Here is a 21,453-nt window from a genome sequence, read left to right as displayed (position 1 = left end):
ATGTACGCAACTTTATTTTTTAATTTTATTATTTATCCCACCAAGAAAAAATTTGAAAATTATTCTACTCTATCATAAAATTTTATAAACCAACGATACCTCAGATTAATAAAAAAATTTATGCATTGAATTTAAAAATGAAGTAAAAATAAATAAATATTGATGCCATGAGCATTTAATTCACAAATCATGAATGCTTGAACAGGCAAGTAGAAGCATTACCCTATAATTAAAAAATTAATTAATGAAAAAAAAAATATATATATACGGAGCGAAACTTATGGTAACAATTACAATATATTATGGGAATAGTTCCTATAAAATTATGGTAACAGTTTCTGACATTATAATAATCGTTCCCATACTATCATGGTAATCGTTATCATATATTATAGTAATGATTATCGTAATATTATAGTGACCATTACCATAATGTTATAGTAACCATAGTATTATAGTAGTAAATGTTCAATACGTTCAAAACGTTAAAAATCTTTAATTTATGTTGAAAACGTTTAATTTACGTCTAATGTTTCGACTCGAGCGAGCTATTTTGTTTTTCTATGTAATGATTTCTATAAATTATGGGAATTATTACCATACTATATGGTAACGTTCACCATAAAACTGTAGGAACGACTGCCATAGAAGTATAGGAACGATTACCATAATATTATGAGAACGCTTATCGTGATGTATAGGGTTTATTCCCATACGCACCTAGTAACCATTACCATAATATTATAGTAACTATATGTTATAGTAGTAAATGTTCAAAACGTTAAAAACCTCAAATTTATGTTGAAAACGTTTGATATACGTTAAAAACGTTTAATTTACGTCTAATATTTCGACTCGGGTGAGCTACATTGTTTTATCATGTAATGATTCCTATAAATTATGGGAATCATTACCATAATATATGGTAACGTTCACCATAAAACTGTAGGAACGACTGCCATAGAAGTATAGGAACGATTACCATAATATTATGAGAACGCTTATCATGATGTTTAGGGTTTATTCCGAAACGCACCTAGTAACCATTACCACGTAAATATGGAATCTATTCCTATGTGATTATGGGAACTATTCTCATGAGCATAGTAATCATTACCATACGATATAGGAACTATTACCATAATTATGGGAGTTGTTCTCATAGTTATGGAAACTTTTCCCAGAAGTTATGGGCGTATAGCCCATAATTTCTAGTATCTACCATAACTTTATGGGTATATTTCATAAAGGTTCTAGAAACGGTTACTATAACTTCCTCTCCGTGTATATGTATATATATATATTGATATGATTCGTAGCGTAAAAAAATCATGAGCTTCAATAAAACAGTAATCAATAATACAGCATATTATTAATTACCCTGTAAATAAATAATAATAATAAAAATATATAAAAATAATAATATCATTATTTAAATATTTAAAAATTTTTGCAAAACGAGCAACAATGTCAATTTAAATTGCATTATATTTTCATTTCACGTCTCACTACGTATTAGGTTAAATATTATTTGTATATAATCAGCATTCATGTGCTCACCACCATTTTATACACATAAATTAATATATATATATATATATATGTATACCATATATGTATATATAAAATAAAATGATATCTAACTACTCGACACGTTAAACTCTATATTCGTAGCTGTATCGTAAATGGCAATCAATTGTATGCTGCGATTAATTTTCATACGTTTACATAATTTGCAGCAATAATCACAATAATAACAAGTTAATTACAGTTTAATGTTTAAAATAAATTTAAAAAAAAGTATGTAGATGTATTTGTATAGTTACTATACGCATTACTTTGTATTACTCTTACTTTTTATACAACAAATACAGTCAACTACCCGTCATAAGCCTGCCCTTCATAGGCCTCTGCCCTTCAATCGGGAGTTACTGAGCCCAAACAGCTTCCCCCACTTAACCACTCAAAGAGTTTCGTATACTAGAGAACCCGTTATAAGCCTCCAGTAAAATTGTCAAAATTATAAACTAAGAATAGGAAAAAATAGACAAATTAATGATGAAAATTTACCATCTACGTTTCGCGGAGAATAATTTAATCATTATGTAGTAAAATATAATAATTTAATTAATTATTAATTGTTAGTGTATAGCCTTTTTGGCCTTTTACACTTATGCCTTTATATTGCAACTGCTTACTTCTCCTTTTTCGGTATACAATAGCTTTTGGTTTTGTTTTTAAACCATAACTTATAAAAAAAAAATTTTGAAATAATTTCACCTATAGTTTTTTGAATTTTCTACACGTGCATATTTCAGGTTTTTTTTTTTTTTGTAATTCATTTGGTGAAAAAAAAATTCGAAAATTATTAACTGTCTGCTAACTTCAGGATCATATAAAATAAAACAGGCTTATAACGAATAGACGAGATCAAAACTAAGCGCACGGTAGTGGAAAGGCTGAAATTCCTAGAAAAATTTCTCCTACGTCTCCTAGACCAGGCTTTTGACGGGTAGTCGACCGTAATGATAATAATTTTTATCAAACCCAAATAAATAATACATTTAGACAATTAATATTAGCCGTTACTGTTTTACGTAGGCATGAATAGTGTAGTTACCTTTCAGTTTTTTCTTAGGCTCTGAAACAAGAGGAGCATCTGATAGCGTGTGTTTAGAATGTTCATTGATAATAGTGGAGGGGTTCGTAATTTTTATTTTATTTATTTTTTCAGTTACCGATTTTCGATTTAAAAAATAAAACGTCTGCTTAAAAAATTAATAAGTTTTAATGCAACTGAAAATTTATAAACTTGTTAGTTATTTTATCCTGCGCTGTATTCTTATCTGTATTATTTTTTATTTTTTATTTTTTATTTTTTGTACATTAAAAAAAAATGTTTTTAGGTCTTTAGATGTGAGCAGAGAAAATATGGAAAAGTGAATTAAAAAGTTTTTCGTATGATGGTGACGCGTACGGTTATCTTATTTATTACTTGATTAGATATAGAGAATTTTTTTTTTTTTTATGAGAAAGAAAGTAGAAACAGAAAAATAGATAATGAAGGAAAGGTATTGGTAAATAAAAGACGTAGAAAAATACAACTCACCATCGCCTTGATCGTCCTCATTATCTTCTTCTTCAGTGTCTGTACTTTTACTTTTTCCAAGATTTTTTAACTTTTTTCTTTGTGCTTTTATGGCTCTTCTTCTTGCTACACAGATAATGAATATAAAATATATAAATATTGTTTTTTTTTGTATTCAAATATAACTTTAGGAAAAGGAAATGAGAATTGGTTTGAATTTTTATTTTTAAATAAAAGTTTAAAATTAAATGACAAAAAATTTATCAACTGACTGAAATTTGGAAAATCCACAAGTGCACACCTCAAACGCAATTTATTTTTATTGATTACTGAGCCACGTATTTTTTTTAAGCTATAAAAAAATTTATCTGTTTAATTAACACGAATTATTTCTTGACAAAACGATACTGGCAGTTCTTATTCCCCTGCGGAGAAAGATATTAAATAACTAATGGCAAAAATAAAAAAAAAACATTTGAATTACCCGCGTTTTTTCCATAGAAATTGCCATCATAAATATATAGTAAATTAACAGTCAATAAAAAAAAAGGAAGAGAAGAAAGGAAAACATTCCCAATAAAAATGACTGCAGTGTGTGTTTGTTTACATGTAAAAATTCCGGTTTTAACAGAAGTGATTTATTATAAAAAGGTCTACAGTAGTGATTTTCGAAAAGAAACTTCTCTGCATAATTTCAATGATAGTGTAAAAAAAATAGAGCGATTATAAAGCACCCTCAGTGCTTTCGCGCTTCAGGTGTGCAATTAAGTCATTTCGTCAAACAGTTCATCTCTTCACTTCGCGATCGAGGTGTGCAATTTTTGTTTTCAATAGAGAGAAAATTTTTAACTAAATAATTAGAGAATTTTTTTACAATTATATGTAATTTAATGCCTGAATATCGTCAAAAAAATATAAACTTTTTTATGCAACGATTTTTGCACACCTCAAGCGTGAAAGCGCTGAGGGTGTTTTATGATCGCTCTAATTTTTTTCATTCATTCACTTACATTAAATTATCTCTAGATTTTTTCGATTACACTACAATGGGTCAAATTTTATACCAACACAAAGACAATTTATTAAAGAATAATTTCGACCCAATGTTAAGTCAATTAATTATTCCATTTATAAAATATAAATTATTTTAATCCCAGTGACACGAGTTGTCAATTATCCTGTATGAAACTTAGTAAACCATATAACTCTCGATAGACACAATTAATCGGCCTAACCTTTTTTTATTATCTCTCTATTATTGATCACAAAAACCCTATTGAAAATCAGTATCTAAATCCGCCTACTTTACTTGTAGTTAATTAAAATAATAAAACTGATTTTTCACGAAAAATTTAGCGGCCATTTTTATTTTTACTATTGTTATTATTACAAAAGTAAATTTTTTTTTTCTTTTTTTCTCCCCATCAACTACTGGCAGCAGCACTAGCGTAAAACAGTAGGGTTGAAAAAAAAAAGAGCGACATCTACAACAAAAATGCGGGATATTTGAAAAAAATGTTAATAAAAAAAAAAAATTAAACTGGAATTAAGAAATAAAAACATTAAGTTAATAATTTAAAAGTTGAATAAAAATTCATAATAAAAAAAAAAAAAAAAAGTAATGATTAAAAATAAAATGAGCGATTGAAGTGTGCAATTTTGGATTTTCTAACATTTTTTGTTTTTTTTATTAAATTCTACAACCAAATCATTAAGTTGTAAAACGCAATGTAAAGTAATTAAATCCCCGCGCAAAATCACAGGACCGAGTGTAAAAAAAAAATATTTTTCTGTAATTGGAACCTTTTTAACGTGAATAAAAAAAAATTTAATCAAGTCACTTTATGCTCAGTAAATATATGACATTGAAAATAAGCATTACACTTTTTGATTTTAATATATAAATTATTAAAATGACTATTAGTAAAATTTTATTTCATATTCACGATCATTATAACGTTATAATAATTCTGCAAAATTTTTCAAGCGATCGAATAGTTTTTACTCAGACTAGAATCTTCTGTTAATATTTGAAAACTAACAAAGACAGTAATGAGAAATAAAATATGAATTAGTTATACAAATACCTTCTATAATATGCATTTTTTCTTCTTCTGTAGTCCGTTCTTCAGCAAGTATGACTTCCTCTGTAAATCATAATTGTGTTAGTGATTAATTGTAGATGAAGAGAATAACAAAAAAGTGAGAAGTAAAAAAAATAAAAGTTGACAAATTAGATATTAGTGAGTAACTAGCAAGTAGTGAGTGAGCACTTTTATTATTTTAAGTGTAATATACTGTAAAAAATTAGTGGAGTAAATGCGAAGCGGATGATTGTTTATTTATTTAATCCCCTCTCCGTACGAAAAAAATATATATCTGTATGTATCCGGGCAATTTTGAATATATGTAGCATACATGAGATATATATTCAATTTTGCCCGGATATATCACGGATATTTACTTTTTTCGTACGGGTCGAAGAGAAATTCACTCCGAAGAGAAGTTTATTTTAACATTAAAACTCCGAATCGGAGTGAATGCGAATTTAAATAAAATCCAGATCACTCCGAAATCAATCAACTGAAATAATAAACTCCCTATTTCTTCCTTATGCGAGTGAATTCGGATTTAAATAAAATCTATAATCACTTCGAATTTACTCCCAATTTTTGACAGTGTAATAAGTGAGCTTGCAATTATATTTTTCTACCTGCTTTGCAGATCCACTCGACGTAGCCATTAAGTTCTCTCTCTAGTTGTTGGTGTCTACGCATTTTTAGAAATGACTGACGATTTTCCACTTTTTCTCTTTCCTTTGCAAACTCTCTACAAAGCCGTACAAAATTACAGGAAATTTTATGGGATTCAATTTTTAGATGATTTTTAGCTTTATTTAAATAATGGGTATACTTTTCTTTTATTTCTTAAGCATAATTAACTTTAATTTTTTTTTATTCACTATAAATTTCATTGTAAAAAAAAAATTTTTTTTTTATTTTTAAATAATTCCTATTTATTTTCAATTAATTCAAGTTCGCTAAAGTTACAACTCGTAATCTCAGCCTTAGCAAAGTTACTTTTATTATGATCCGATTTAATGAAAAAATAAATTAATCTCTTCAGGAATATTTAAATCCCTGATTAACTTAAGTAATTAGTTAATAAATAATTATTCCATCACTTTAATCGAATACTTAACAAAATCAACATATATTCAAATTGTTTTTTAAATCGATGGACTGTAATAAAAAAATCATTTGTAAATAGTTACAACTATTTGAATAAAACAAAAAAAAATAATAATTATTGATATTATCAGTATATATTTTGATGTAAAAAGTCAATGAACTGCCGCAAGTTGTTAGCCTAAGATAAAATGGCTGACTATTTTAAAACTAAACCTCCAAGATTTGTAAACTAACACCTCAATGCCTCGAGAGCAAATTTATTTTTTGTGATTGGCCTGTTCTCTTTCTCTTTTTTTATTAGAATTTATTAGAATCGTTAATTATAAGGTTTTGATGAATTCATATCCCTATCAAAAAAATTCAAGTAGGAATCCAGCCTAGATTCCTATTATATGGATTCCCACATAGCGTTTTCGGATAGATTTACATATGATTTCCTATAGGAATCCACCATAGATTCCGATATAGATTCTCACATGGACTTCTATGGGAACCCATATAATACCAAATCCATATGGAAATCTTGTATGGATTAGGAATTATGAAAATCAACAAAAAACGTCACGTTATTGGTACGAACAAATTGATAAAAATAAACAATACCCTATCAATAAAAATCCATATCGGATTACATGAGAACCCATAGGAACCCATATAGGAAAGTACACGGAGAAAATTAAATGATTGCAGTTACTATCTATTTATGGTAAAATTTTTTACCATCAACCCGATGGTAGTGACAACTATCTGGATGATTGTATAAATCATATTTATGGTAACTGTTACAATCATGTATGTTAATTAGAGATAGTTACAGTTATCATTTTAAATAGTTGTATTTACGATCTAGATGGTTACAGTTACCATCAGAAATTGTAGTAGTTACCATTAAAGATGATTAAAGTTACCATCTAAGACAATTAATGATGTTACCATTAATGATGTTCTTGTCAGCATTGGATGTCATGAACGCTTACCATACAAAATAGACGACCTTGTTCAAGACATTCAATGGACAAGTTTTCAGAATGATAGAATAACAATTAATTCAATTATAATGAAACCGTCTGACGAACCATCATTTTACCAAGTTAAAAAAATGCTAAATGTCAACAATGGCCAAATTTTATTCATTACCCAGTACTTGGATGATTGTTATTTCGATGAACACACTCAATCATTCAAAGTTATTAACAGAAGCTCTCTCGCTTGGAAATTTTTATTTTATGCTGATATTGAAGACTGTACAGTAACTTATTTCAATATTTTAGACAATCAAGTGTACATAACTAAATTATGGATTTAAATAATTGTAAAAAATAAATAATTGTCATTTTTTTGTAAAAATTTTATAAATAAAATTTAAGTATGTTTGTCATCATATTTGTAATCAAAAATTTATAATTTTGCACCAGTACTTGAAAATTATTGAATTTTTGATCAATTTTTTTTATAGCATTTAATAATATTTATCAGTGATAAATTATCACTATCCTTGATAGGAAACATTATTATCCTGATGGTAAATATTACCATCCTGATAGTAGCTGTAATCATCTTAATGGTTACTGTTATCATCCTGATGGTAACTGTAACTATAAAAAATGGTAACTGCAATTATAAAAAATTGTAGCACTAACCATCTTTACACTGAAAAATTTTTTAATCATCCTAGATGATTGCAGCTACAAATTTAGTATGATAACTCCAATCATTTATTTTTCTCCGTGTACGGATTCCCGTAAGAATCCATGTAGAAAACCATGTGCATCTAGATTCCCATGTGGGAAATATATATAGGAAACTCGGTACCTGGATTCCCATGTAGAAAACCCACATAGGAAGTTGAATATATGGATCTCTTTGTGGGAAATTCATATAGGAATCGAGGTTTTTATATAAGTAATTTCTAGATTCCCATATGGATTTGGTATGGTGTAAATTCCCATAGGAACCCATGTGAGAATCTATATCGGGATCGATGCTGGATTATCCATCCATCCGAAAACGCCATGTAAGAACCCACATAGGAATCTAGGCTGGATTTCCATATAAATTTTTTTGATTGAGTATCCTGCCCATAGAATATTAATCTGTTCTTTTATTTGTATACTTGTACCAATAGACGATAGACATAGAAATCCAGATACCTCGGATTCTATAGAAGTTACTTATATAAAATCCCAGATTTCTATTAGAATTTCCCCCAAAGAAATCCATGTATCCTAGTTCCTATGTCGTTCCTATGTGGGAACCTCGATATCCACAGCTTTCTATATGGGTTTACTACATAGGAATCCAGGTATCCAGTTTCCTCTATGAAGGTCGTACATAAAAATCCAGGTAACCATAGTGTCCTTTGTCGATTTCCCATATGGGAATCCAGATATCCATGGGGGTTTTTTACATGGATTTTATATAAATCTATACACTCTTACATTAATTCCTATGGAATCTTCCATAAATCCATACTTTCCTACATAGATTTCTATGAGTCCCCATGCAATATCACATAGATTTTCTTGATAGGGATGTCTTATAATTATAATTTATGTAAGATAAGTTTTTACTGATACTCAATATTTAATTTATGTTCCCAGTCGTTCTTGTATCATTTACTTTTGTTCCGGCTATTCTGTCGCGGTTGAGGTAATTAAGAACGGCACCGATCGTAATTACTGATTAATTAATTTAAAATTCAATCGACAAAAAAAATATTTAACTAATAGTGAATAAAAAATTTTAAATTAAAATTATTATGCCTATAAAATAAAAAAAAATATAGCAGAGTATTATTGTCGGGGAGTTTCACCTAGATAAATATTAATCAATATTTAATAATATAAACTACAATAATATTTAATAACTCAATACGTCAATATCATTCTGGCGAAGCTTTTATAGGGTTAATTAATATCAAAATACTGGCGTACTTTGGTGGCATGGTATTGAGGCGAATTAATGATAAAAACAACAATATGAGCAGATTTGATAACAAAAAAAAATATAAGTAATTAATTAACTAAATGAACAAATAAATAAATAAATTTGATGAAGAATAAATAAATAAAATAATAAAATAATAAATAATAAAAAAAAACCTGCTTGTGTGATCCACTTTAAGTATGAATTGAAATCAGTTGTGAATAGTTTCTTTGTCCTCGCTTTCCGATACGCCGTTCGTCTTTCGACTCGGGTTCTTTCATTAGAAAACTCTCTGACAGCAGAAAGAAGAAGAATAAAGAAGAATAAAGTGATATAGAGTGATAAGTGTACGGTGTCCTTGTTTATAAAATTTTTTTTTATTTTTTTTTCAAGTCCATGAGGATTCACTTGATATTTTTTCTTTGATCCTTATGATACGAGAGATTAAATTAAATGAATAAAAAAAAACAATGATGGAGTCTACGGAGAGACGATTCGAAAAATGATGAATAAATTGACTGTTTGAGATATTTAAATAATAAATAGTCTGTTACTTACCCGCTTAACACTCCGAGAACTAGATTCAGCATAAAGAAAGACCCGAGGACGATCAATGGTATAAAATATATCCAATTGAAATAGCTACCGAGAGCATCATTCGTCTGGAAAATTATTTATAAATAATCGTAAAAATTTATTATTGTTTACTTTCTTAGTTTACTTGGATTCTGTTAAATTTAAACACAAAACACCAGATTTTTATGTGGAAACATCAATTATGAGTAAGAAGAAGAAAGCTTGTTTATTAGTGATGCGGATTGACCGTCATTTTGAGTTTCGGTCACAAGGCGGTTTTGTGACCGACGGTCCGAAATGACGAGGCTCGAAATGCGAAAGGACCGTCACAAATTTTTCGGTCAGAGTCAGTCATTTCGGACGGTCAAAAAATTTTTTGTCATAAATTTGGTCAGTAACATCTAGATGATTTGTGGCCGTCATTAAATTTTTGGTCACAAATTAACGTTTAGTCAAGAATTTTGTCAGTCATAACCGGTTAGATAATTGAACGCAATCATTTTTTAAATTTTCTTTGAATGATTAAAAGTTATTTTTCCCTCCGTATTTTTATCTTGTGGTATTTTTAAAAAAATGGCGGCTTAAAAATTTTAATTTATTTAAAAGTTATAAAGACGGTTGTAAGATGTCACAATTGTGACGGTCTGTCATTTTATGAACGGTTCGTTGACGGTCTTGTGACCATGACGTGACGGTAAAAAATGACCTGACCGGTCAGACTCGCATCACTATTATTTGTACATTTAGTTATTGTTTGAATGAAAAACATTTTTTTTATTTTAATTTCAACAGGATCTTTATAGTTCGTTATGAATTTTTTTTTTTAAATATTGAAGTTAAGGAGTTTTTTGGGGGTAAGGAATAATCTTAATTATGCACTGTCATCAATTTATGAAATATGTTAATTAGTTTTTTTTTTTAATAGTTTCCTGTTGAAATTAAACAGAAAATTTTATAAAAAAAAAAAAAACACAATTAGTAGGCAGGTACGAAAAAAAAATTGATCATCGTAATTGCGATAGAAAAACATTAAGATGAATTTCAAAGAACATGGATACTAAAAAATATGATTTTGTGCAAAAAATTTCAGGTAAACGAAAAAAAGTCAAAGGAAATAAAAATAAAAATAATTTTCAATGGTAATAATAATTTGAAGTAAAAATTAGTATTTACACTGTAAGAACTCGGGAGTAAGTTCGGAGTAATTATGGATTTTATTTAAATCCGCGTTCACTCTGCGAATTTTTTACAGTGTAAATTTATTTAATAAATACTTGAAAATTTTTAGTGCACTTATCGCTGAATATCTATTAGGTTTAAACAAATTGCCAAGATTTTATTGACCGAAAATTTAAGTAGGTTCGATATATTTTGAATAGGGCTCGAAAGATTGCTAACGGAGTTAAGTCTTCTATGAGTTTTTTCCGAGTATATAAAAAAAAAAATTATTTTTTTATGATTTCGAATGATAGTTTCTCTAAAATAGTTCTCGAGTGATTAGCATTATGTCAGAAAATTTAGAAATTTCGTATACTTATTAAGGCTATTAAGATACAATTACATTAAAATTAGAAGTCGATTGTCCATTTCTAATTCGAGATATTTATCATCAAAGTTTGGATCATTAACACTGCGAGTAATGATGAGTATGCGTTTCAGTCGCGTTCGTGATTCTAATAAAAAAACTAACAGTCAGAAACTTTTGAAAAACTAACAGAAAATTAATGAATTTGTGCTGAATTTAAAAAATAAAAAATTATTCACCATCTCATTGTTGAGATATAGCAACGCAAAATTCAACAATAAATGAAAACATCTACATGTCCGTGGACAAATACAATCTGACAACGCAGTACGCGAGTATGGATACTACTATTTGAGCGGTAAATTTAAACAGATACTCAGTACACTATACAGTAACTGGTAGAGCAAATGCAAAGTTGTCAGATTATAATTTAAGAAAACGTTCAACAGTATTTGTGTATACGTATATATGAGTAGTGCGTAGATAAACTTTTCGCGGGTACAGTATCAGACAAAAACAATGTCTGATTTTAACTATCAGCTAATCTACTCTTACCGCGCATAAGGCTCATAACTTTTTGACAATATTGTAGCAGGACAACTACCTTAAGGAGGTTCGACCGAATCTAATGTAAAAATGATTTTCCAACTTTACACTGTAAAAAATCACCGGGGTAAGTCCAAGCGGTGTAGGTGTTAAAATTATCGGTGTTAAATTTACCCCCGAAAGCGGTGTGAAAATAACGCCGCCACCGGTGTAAATATTCTGTACCGGTGTTAAAATAACGCCACCAGCGGTGTAAATATTCTAGACCGGTGTTAAAATAACGTGGCCGCCGGTGTAGATATTCTTTACCGGTGTTAAAATATTTTACTTTGTGAATATTTTTACTTACTCGATCACTATACTTGTTAATAAATGATATTTTTTATTAATTTTCATAAAGAACTGACATTTTTTGTGTTTTATAATCTTTAAAGTTAATACTCCAAGCAGACGCAATTGACCCCGCTTTAACACCAGCATTACTCCACTTTTACACCTGTTACCCCGCTTTTACTCCGGTTTTACTCCGCTTTTACACCGGTTACCCCGCTTTAACACCGGTATTTTTAACACCGGTGTATTACTCCTCCTACACCGGTGTAATTTCATTTTTACACCTGGCGGAGTTAAAACGAGTCCATTTTTAACACCGCTATTTTTACAGTGTAAGATTTGAAACTTAGTATACACGTAAAGAAGTACTTCATCTATGTATTCTCAAAATTTGAATATGATCCACCGTCTAGTTTTTTAGAAAAAAGATTTAAAAATGACGTTTTAAAGTTCTTATACATAGGCTCTTATGGCGGACAAGCTTCCGTCATGACTTATTCGATTTTTTTCATTATTAACCTCCCAAATTTAAGAAATAAAGAACCACATGCCATAAACTTGAATATTTTTAGAATATGATAAGATTTTAACAATATAGTGTTACCGTTGTAATTATTTAAATAATTCAAGTTAAACTTTATTATTTAATCTCGTTCATCGACAGAGATACATATTATTGAGGGTTTGGCAACGTCGCGGAAGCAGCTGAGAGAAAAAACAAAGATAGAAATACATTAATAAGAGAGACGAGATTAGGAATAAATTTTTCCCGCTTTCATTTGAATATCGATGTGTAAGAAGTTAGAACGCGCTGTTGCCAATCTTTTTATTAAATCATATGAGTCAAAAATAACCAAGTAATTTCATTACTTTCTTTAATTAAATAAGTAATAAATATTGATTTATGAATTCGTTATGTTATTATAAATTAAAATAATGAATTTTTATAACTATTAGAAGAATTTGGCAAACGAAAAAATTCAAACACTACTTTGACTCACTAGTTTCGGTCGAACCTCCTTAAGTGTCATACGAAATACAAAAAAATTTGATGAATATTGATCTTAATTTTGTAAAAAAGTCACAAGTTTTAACTGAAATTTAAATCTGTACATAAATATGAATACTTGAGAACTAAATATATAAAAAAATTTTGTATATATTTTTATAAGTGATATTTATATACAATCTAATGTAAAAAAAAATCCATGTTCTTTGATTGAATTTGACCAGCTGTCAAGTTGTCACAATAAGTTAATACCAATCAATACATATATATAGATTTTTTTTTTTTAAAATGAGGGTTGAAACTGACAGTGTCATACTGAGCAATGTCAATATATACATCAGTGTTAGTATCCCCAAGTACCAATAAAAATAATAATAATCCTTTTCGATCCGAGTTTGTCGTATTAATAATGTACAGGTAATTACATTTATAGACAAAAATATATTTATGAAATTTAGGTGAGTGAGATAGATATTTTTCGAGCATAGATTCATTTTAAGCCAATTGGTTACGACATTAATAATAACACAGATTTCCACAAGTAAAGCTTTAATTTTTATATAATATATTAATTATATAAAAATCATAAAATAGCAGCCGATTAGTATAGAATATTGTGAACATTTATAAAATTTAGAAAACATTTAGAGAAAAAGTAAAAAAAAAAACACTTATCACACAACAAATTTTGAAAAAAGCATTCAGATAAAATGAGTTACAATTTATCGAAACTCATTATTATCTTTATATTAATTATAATTATTATTATAATTAATAAGTATAGTTGAGAATAACACATGAGGGGATTAAAAGTGATTAACACTGAGGAACATATCTCTTATCGTTACCCAGTACAATATGGCAGTCCAGCCCTCCATAGTGATACACTGGAAGACGGTGAGCATGGCGAAGCCGATGTTATCGAAGCTTGTGATGCCCTCGTTTGGTCCCTCCCAATTTTCTCTGCACACTGACACATCCGGATTACATACGTGTGCACCCACAGGTGCGTCTGGCTTATAATCTGTATTACAAGGACTTGCTAGATCACCTTCCTTTACTATTTTACCTATAAATAATTTATTTATTATTATTATTATTATCATTAAATTATTCACACAAATAGAAGGATTTGTTTTCCATACAATAAAAAATGATTTAAAAAGGGTTCACTTTGTTGAACTTCAAATAATGAGGAATATTCTATAAACTAATTTTGAACATCTGAAAATACAGGAAAAGTAAACGATAATCTAATAAAAACTTTTTTTTTAACGTTTTATGAATAGGCAAAAATACCGAAACAAACATTTTGTCCAAAGAGTCTAAAAACGTTCGGAAAAAAATCAAAGCAGTTTTATCTTATTGTTTCATTTTAGAATAGAGCCCTTCAAAAATTGACTCAAAAGAAGTTCACATAAGAGTCACAATAATAGTTTACATGTCGGGTGCGAGGTCATACACGGAATCGTACTAGACATATAAATTAGTTTTTGTAAGAAATACTTGAGAAGTACCTCAATGAGTGCCCATAGACGGCAGGTAATAAAGACCACTTACAAAAACATGATGAAAAATTGTGTTACAAGATAACTCAATGAGTTACTTCGATATTTTTGCACGCTAGCTAGAGGACTGTAACGAATGTGAAACTGATCTTTTTGAATAATTGAATATCTAGAAAATAGATGCCTTCTTCTCTTGGTTTATAGAAACGCGACTAGAGTCAGTCAGTCACTTAATGACAACTAAACAGCGAGCATTCCGTATCTTAATAAGTTATCTTTCTTTGCTTTTCTTTTATCGCTGTAATAGTAGTGTTATTACTTCTAATTTAAGTGTGTTGTTATTGTAATGTAAGTGATATTAATTTATTAGTTACCAGATATTACAGTACATGCAATGAAAATAGTATATTGCATAGTGAGGATACTGAGACAGTTTTTATGTGGTGCGGGCAATGTTTTCAGTACAAGTCGTAGGGTCACATGCACGGGCCGGAGGCCCTCGTTTTAATCCTATACATCGAAAGTAACTATTTTTTCATGACTGAACGTCGCAATTCTAACGTTATAAGTATCTTTATTACCCGGTGTCACATATAATATTTTATTCAACGCAGGCCTAATTTGCGCGCTTAATGACGTCTGAGTTGCGAATCCTAAACGGCTGTTTATCGACCGGTGCAAAGAAGTTGAGTAAAATCAAAATAGATGTCCTCGACTTTTACCGGCGTTGTGAAAAGTGAGTGGTGAAATGACGTTTCACCACGCGTCTCAAGATTTTTAACTGAGCTCCATCTATTAAACATCGTAAGAACTCGTTGAACGACTTAAAGTTTTTTGTCAAAATCCATGTTGAACGGCTAGTACACTAAATATGGTTACTTCAATTCATCATATGGGGAGTAGGTTATACCGTATAGTTGTGTTGTATTTATTCTGTTAATAAATATTTAAGTTAATAATTAAAACATCCGAGTAAATTTTAAATCAATTAAATATGAATTCTGAATTTTAAAGCCGATGGTTTGTTGTAATGTTGTGGGTGTACCGTGTCGCTAAACAGCCACAGAATTCGGTTCGCAGATTGTCATTAATCGCGTAAATCAAACAGTTGTTGAATAAAATATAGTGCATGGTAGGACACTCAGATAGTCTTTATCCGACAAGCGCAGTGATTTCAGCACACGTCTCCAGGCCACGTATACGGCCATCGGCCCGTGTATGTAACCCTACGACTCGTGCTAAAAACATTGCCCTCGCCACATAAAGACTATCTTAGTATCCTAACTATGCAATATACTATTTAACTGCAGACTATCTACTATTTCTAGTATGTGTTACAAAAAAAATGTTAGTCGACACGTTTCTTTTCTTGTATTTTCAAAAGCTCAAAAACAGTTTATGAAAATTTGGTCATTTTCTCACATTTTGAAATCCATCATAGTAAAAACTTTTTTGTTGTTAATGAATATTTATTACGTGTAAAATTGAATCGATAAACTTTACAAAACATTTTTTTTTATTGAATAATTGATAAAATGAATTTCAAATTTATATGTGTTTTAGTAATAATAAAATCCTTCTATCAGAGTATATTCCAATTTTCATTAAAATATATTTACAAAATAAGTTCATTTTTTTAAGTGGTCAAATAATTTAATTTGAAGCATAAAATTGATTTAAATTTTTTATCTAGCTAAGTGACAGTCACTTAAAAATTTTTATCGACACTAAATTGTATTTGCGATTTATACAGTAATTTATTCAATGTAATAAAATGGTATTTTTAAAAATAACTATTACAAAGTGGACATTTTTATCGTTCAAGTAAATTCAGTTTCTGTTGAGTTTAGGGATTGATCGATCTCTATGTATGAAAGGAAACATAATAAAATGAAAAATTATGAAAATTATCAATAGACGATCATAGGATTCGATATACAGATTTAAATTAAACAAATAGCTAATACTTTTAAAAATGCATTAATTTATAAAGCTTTTTAACCTTAACTTGATACACTGAGAGAAATTTATGGTAACCGTTCCTAGTACGTTGATGAAATATCATCCCATACCGTTATGGTAATGATTACTTGGAATTATGGAATATAGGCCCATACTTTCTGGGAAAAGTTCCCATAAGTATGGGAATAATTCCCATAATTATGGTAACAGTTCCCATATCGCATGTGAAATAATTATGGTAATGATTACCATAACATTATGGTAACGGTTCCCATAATATTATAGTTATCGTTACTATTATAGTATGGTAATGGTTCCCATATATTATGGTAATCGTTACCATATTTATGGTGATGGTTACCATAATGTTACAGTAATGGTTCCTATAGTATTATGGTAATGGTTACTATATATTATGGTAATGGTTCCCATATATTATGATGATGGTTACCATATTTATGGTAATGGTTACCATAATGTTACAGTAATGGTTCCTATAGTATTATGGTAATGGTTACTATATATTATGGTAATGGTTCCCATATATTATGGTAATCGTTACCATTTTCATGGTGATGGTTACCATATTTATGGTAATGGTTACCATAATGTTACAGTAATGGTTCCTATAGTATTATGGTAATGGTTACCATAATATTATGGTAACGGTTACTATAATCGACATGGGAACCATTCCCATAATTTATTGTAATCGTTACCATAAATTTCTCTCCGTGTAGTTTAGTCAGAATATTAATTTGAAAAAAAAACGGTTTATAAATTATATCAAAATTTGATACTTCAATAATTTTTTAAATTGTACACCTCAAACGCGAAGCGGAGAGATAGTGCTTTTTTGTCACCAAATTTGAAAACTGAGTTTCAGTGAACTACAATAATTTTAATTTATTTTTTTTAAAAAAGTACTGAATACATTCTTCGCAAACCTATAGGCTGCTAGATAGATTTTTTTAGCAATGAAATGCTTCCAATATAGTTTAATTTTTGAATTGCAAGTTTTGAAAAGTTGTGTCTTCGATTACGAGTCTTATTTACGTTTTCGTACGTCAACTACGTCTAAAATACGTTTTATGACTATTTACGTCTTAAAAGGTTGAATTTATGTTTTCCACGTCTAGTATGATCAATCTACGATTTAAATTTTGACTCGGGTAATAGTTCCACTTTGATAAAAAAAATTCCTTATTAACTATTCTAAATATAAAATCAGTTTTGCATCTAACAACGTCCATTGATTAAATATATAATGAATTGACTGAACTTTTATGTCAGCTGACAAAGCTAGCTTTGAAATACTATTAAGCAAAGAAGCTCTATTAGAAATTATTATTGAAATGCTTGTGGTGTACATTGAATAAATAAATTAATAAAAGGTTCAATCTCGAATTGACAAAATAGAATAGTAGTTTATCAATCAAGTGCGATCGTGTTTAAGACGAGGTGTGGAGATTGGTGCCCGAGCAGAAGGTGAGTCCAACACACGAGCGTTTTGGACTCAATTGTACTAAATAAATATATTCGTTTTAGTGACAGATATTTGAAATTTACTACATTTAGTGCCTATAAATGGCAGGTTATAAACCCGCGTTAATTTATTTGGTAAGATTGTTTTGAGTATTTGTTGAAAATGAGAGAGAAGTCGGTAAGTGTATGAATTAAAATGATAATAAATTTTGTCACAAGATGGCTTGTTAAGTTACTTCGATATTTTTCGGTTGTTTGCTATCGCACATGTAACCAAAAAATATTTTTCAATCCGTTGATGACGTCACTATTAGAACGATTAGGTATCTTTTTTACCAGCTGTATCTTATCTAATATTTTTAGCTGCCGGCTATTGGCGCTAAATGTCGTACATTTAAAGTGTCTGTCACAAGAAATTATAATTATTTGACGGTAAATTAAATTAAAAATGACATAATAAGTAGACTTACTAGGATCTTCTATACTGTAGCATGTTTTGTGTAAAGTACCCGAATAAAACTCGAGCCCGATGATGGCAAATATCACGATAGCGAAAAGTACCAGCAAACCAATCTGTAGCAACGGTGCCATAGCTTTGATGATAGACTTGAGCACCACTTGGAGACCTGTGAAAAACAATTACCCATGGGAATAAATCAGCTAACAAATAGCTTATAATAAAAAAAAAAGAAAAAAAAATAGTTATTTTAATTGACCATAAACCAAAGAGTGTAAAAATAAATAAGCTATTTTGCACATAACAGTACATGTGTGTTATTATTATTCTGTATATTTTAAAAATAAATGTAACTTTTATTTTGTAAATAACAAAAAAGGTGATTCTACTTTACACATTAGGACAGTTGGCTATTTTAAATTGGCAACACTACTCACTTGGGATGCCGGAGACTAGTTTGAGCGGTCGCAACACACGTATTGCACGCAACGTACGCAGATCCATCTCCATACTCACACCTTGCGAGAACACCGTGATGAACCTGCCCCAAACATACACACACCCCATCGTACTTTACTACCTACTACTCTATTACACTAATTTTACTAATTAATTACTTAAACTACATCTATTATCTCTAGCGTCACTATATGTTACTATGTATACTAAACTTATTAATTAATCTAGTTTGTTTAGTGAGAGGATAAGGATTAAGGAAGTTATTTCATCATCAATAATACAATAATATCTGTCATATATAAATATCATTTGTCTATAATCCCATTAATCATTTTGTAATTTAGTTTTTTTTTTTTTTATTACTAATAGTATCAAGTATCGGTATGAAAAAAAAAAATTATCGGGAGTGTACGAATCGAATATTAATATTTGATCCTAATTTTTGAATACCAAGCTACTGAAAATTTGAATTCACTGTGAAAAATTAGCGGAACGAACGTGGATTAAATCAGAAGTAAATGCGGAGCGAATGATATTTTTTTTATTTAATTCCCTTAGAGTGAAGAATTTATTTAAATATTAAAACTACGGATCGGAGTAGATGCGGATTTGAATAAAATCCACATCACTCCGAAACTTCAAGTGACCGAGTGAATTCGGATTGAAATAAAATTCATACTCACTTCCGATTTTTTACAGTGTATTAAATCTTACATGTGTATATATGTTATAAAATTTTTTACAATAATTTACAAATAACGAATTATTTTGCTTTAGTTTTGAATCAAATATTAATATTCGATTTTATATGAATAATGCGTAAGTTGAAATTATTCACACACCCTTTATTTTCGTTTACGGCTGTCATATTTATTTTGCATCGAACATGTCAATTACTGATATTACGCAAAATATTTTCAATACCTGTTTTAAAAAAATTTTTATTTCCTACAGAAAATGTTCAGTACAATTTTATCATAACTCTTTTAGTTTAATCGTAATCTTGATTCAAATATGATAAAATTATAAGACAAATGACCTAGTACCCAATCAGAAAACTAGTACCTAATCAGGGAACTAGTATTTGACCGGAGAACTGCACGGAAAAAAATTAATCGTGAATGCAACATGATGCAGTCTTGGTAAATAAACATGATGAAATCATGTTGCATTCACATGATTTGTCATGTTTCGGCTACATGATAATCATATTGCGGTAACATGAGAAAAATCATGTTGCATTCACATGATAATCATGTTGCGGTAACATGAGATAATCATGTGGCAGCAACATGATTTGTCATGTTTCGGCTACATGACAATATGTGGCAGCAACATGATTTTCATGTAGCCGAAACATGACAAATCATGTGAATGCAACATGATTTCATCATGTTTATTTACCAAGACTGCATCATGTTGCATTCACGATTAATTTTTTTCCGTGTGGTATCCAATCAAAGAACTAGTATCCAATCAGAGAACTAGTACCCAACCAGGGAACTAGTACCTAATCAGGGAACTAGTATTCGACCAGGGAACTAGTACCCAATCAGAGAACTAGTATCCAATCAGAGAACTAGCACCCGACCAGGGAACTAGTATTCGACCAGGGAACTAGTACCTAATCAGGGACCTAGTAATCGACCAGGGAACTAGTACCCAATCAGAGAACTAGTATCAGACTAGGGAACTAGTACCTGATCACTCCATGTATTGGTATATCTATATTTAGTCAAATTTAGTAATTATAAATATACAAATACATGAGTGATCGAAACGAGTTCCCTAATCGGGTACTGGGTCTCTTTCCTTACCCCAAATTTTTTGTTTTAAATTGAATTTTCTATAAAAAAAATTTCATATCCATCACAACGAAAATAAATACTTATGATGTTAAAATTATTTTATTGAATAATATTTTTAGCTAAAAAAAAAATAGTACGATATTTTTTTTCCCGCCAGACTGGGCTATTTTAGTTGAGTCTATAAAATAACTGAACAGTCGAAAATAATGTTTACGTCAATGAATAATAAAAATGCTATAGGAAACGAAGGAGACCTCATTAATCGAGAATGTAGTTTATTGAAAAATCAATTGGTGATTAGATATAGATAATTTTTAATTTATATACTACAATAGTTTTATTATGAGCTAAGGTTGAAGGGACGATGAAAGGTTTTGATATAAACAGGTCCTACATACCCATTGTAGCAAATGTATGCATATGTATACCTATATATGTATACCTATATATATATATATATATATATATATATATATATATATATATATATATATATATATATATATATATATATATATATATATATATATATATATATATATATATATATATATATATACGAACATATGGAGCGAGAGAGC

The 21,453-nt window shown here is 29.3% G+C and overlaps 1 protein-coding gene across 2 annotated transcripts in view; it reads right to left on the bottom strand.

Moving 5' to 3' along the window:
- LOC130667394 (voltage-dependent calcium channel type A subunit alpha-1) overlaps positions 1–21,453 on the bottom strand; it is a 225,795-nt gene that overhangs the window by 60,198 nt on the left and 144,144 nt on the right. For both annotated transcript variants that reach the window (XM_057468927.1, XM_057468928.1), the window contains 8 exons: positions 19,043–19,146; positions 18,619–18,774; positions 14,042–14,262; positions 9,763–9,866; positions 5,802–5,917; positions 5,176–5,235; positions 3,110–3,214; positions 2,621–2,641 (listed from right to left, as the gene is read on the bottom strand). In XM_057468927.1, the coding sequence (XP_057324910.1) occupies positions 2,621–2,641; positions 3,110–3,214; positions 5,176–5,235; positions 5,802–5,917; positions 9,763–9,866; positions 14,042–14,262; positions 18,619–18,774; positions 19,043–19,146 (887 nt within the window). The remainder of the gene's footprint in view (positions 1–2,620; positions 2,642–3,109; positions 3,215–5,175; positions 5,236–5,801; positions 5,918–9,762; positions 9,867–14,041; positions 14,263–18,618; positions 18,775–19,042; positions 19,147–21,453) is intronic.

The sequence above is a fragment of the Microplitis mediator genome, chromosome 5 (assembly GCF_029852145.1).
Source record: "Microplitis mediator isolate UGA2020A chromosome 5, iyMicMedi2.1, whole genome shotgun sequence".
Classification (NCBI taxonomy): domain Eukaryota; kingdom Metazoa; phylum Arthropoda; class Insecta; order Hymenoptera; family Braconidae; genus Microplitis; species Microplitis mediator.
The sequence above is the reverse complement of the archived record's forward strand: the minus strand, read 5'-3'. Positions and strand labels throughout refer to the sequence as shown.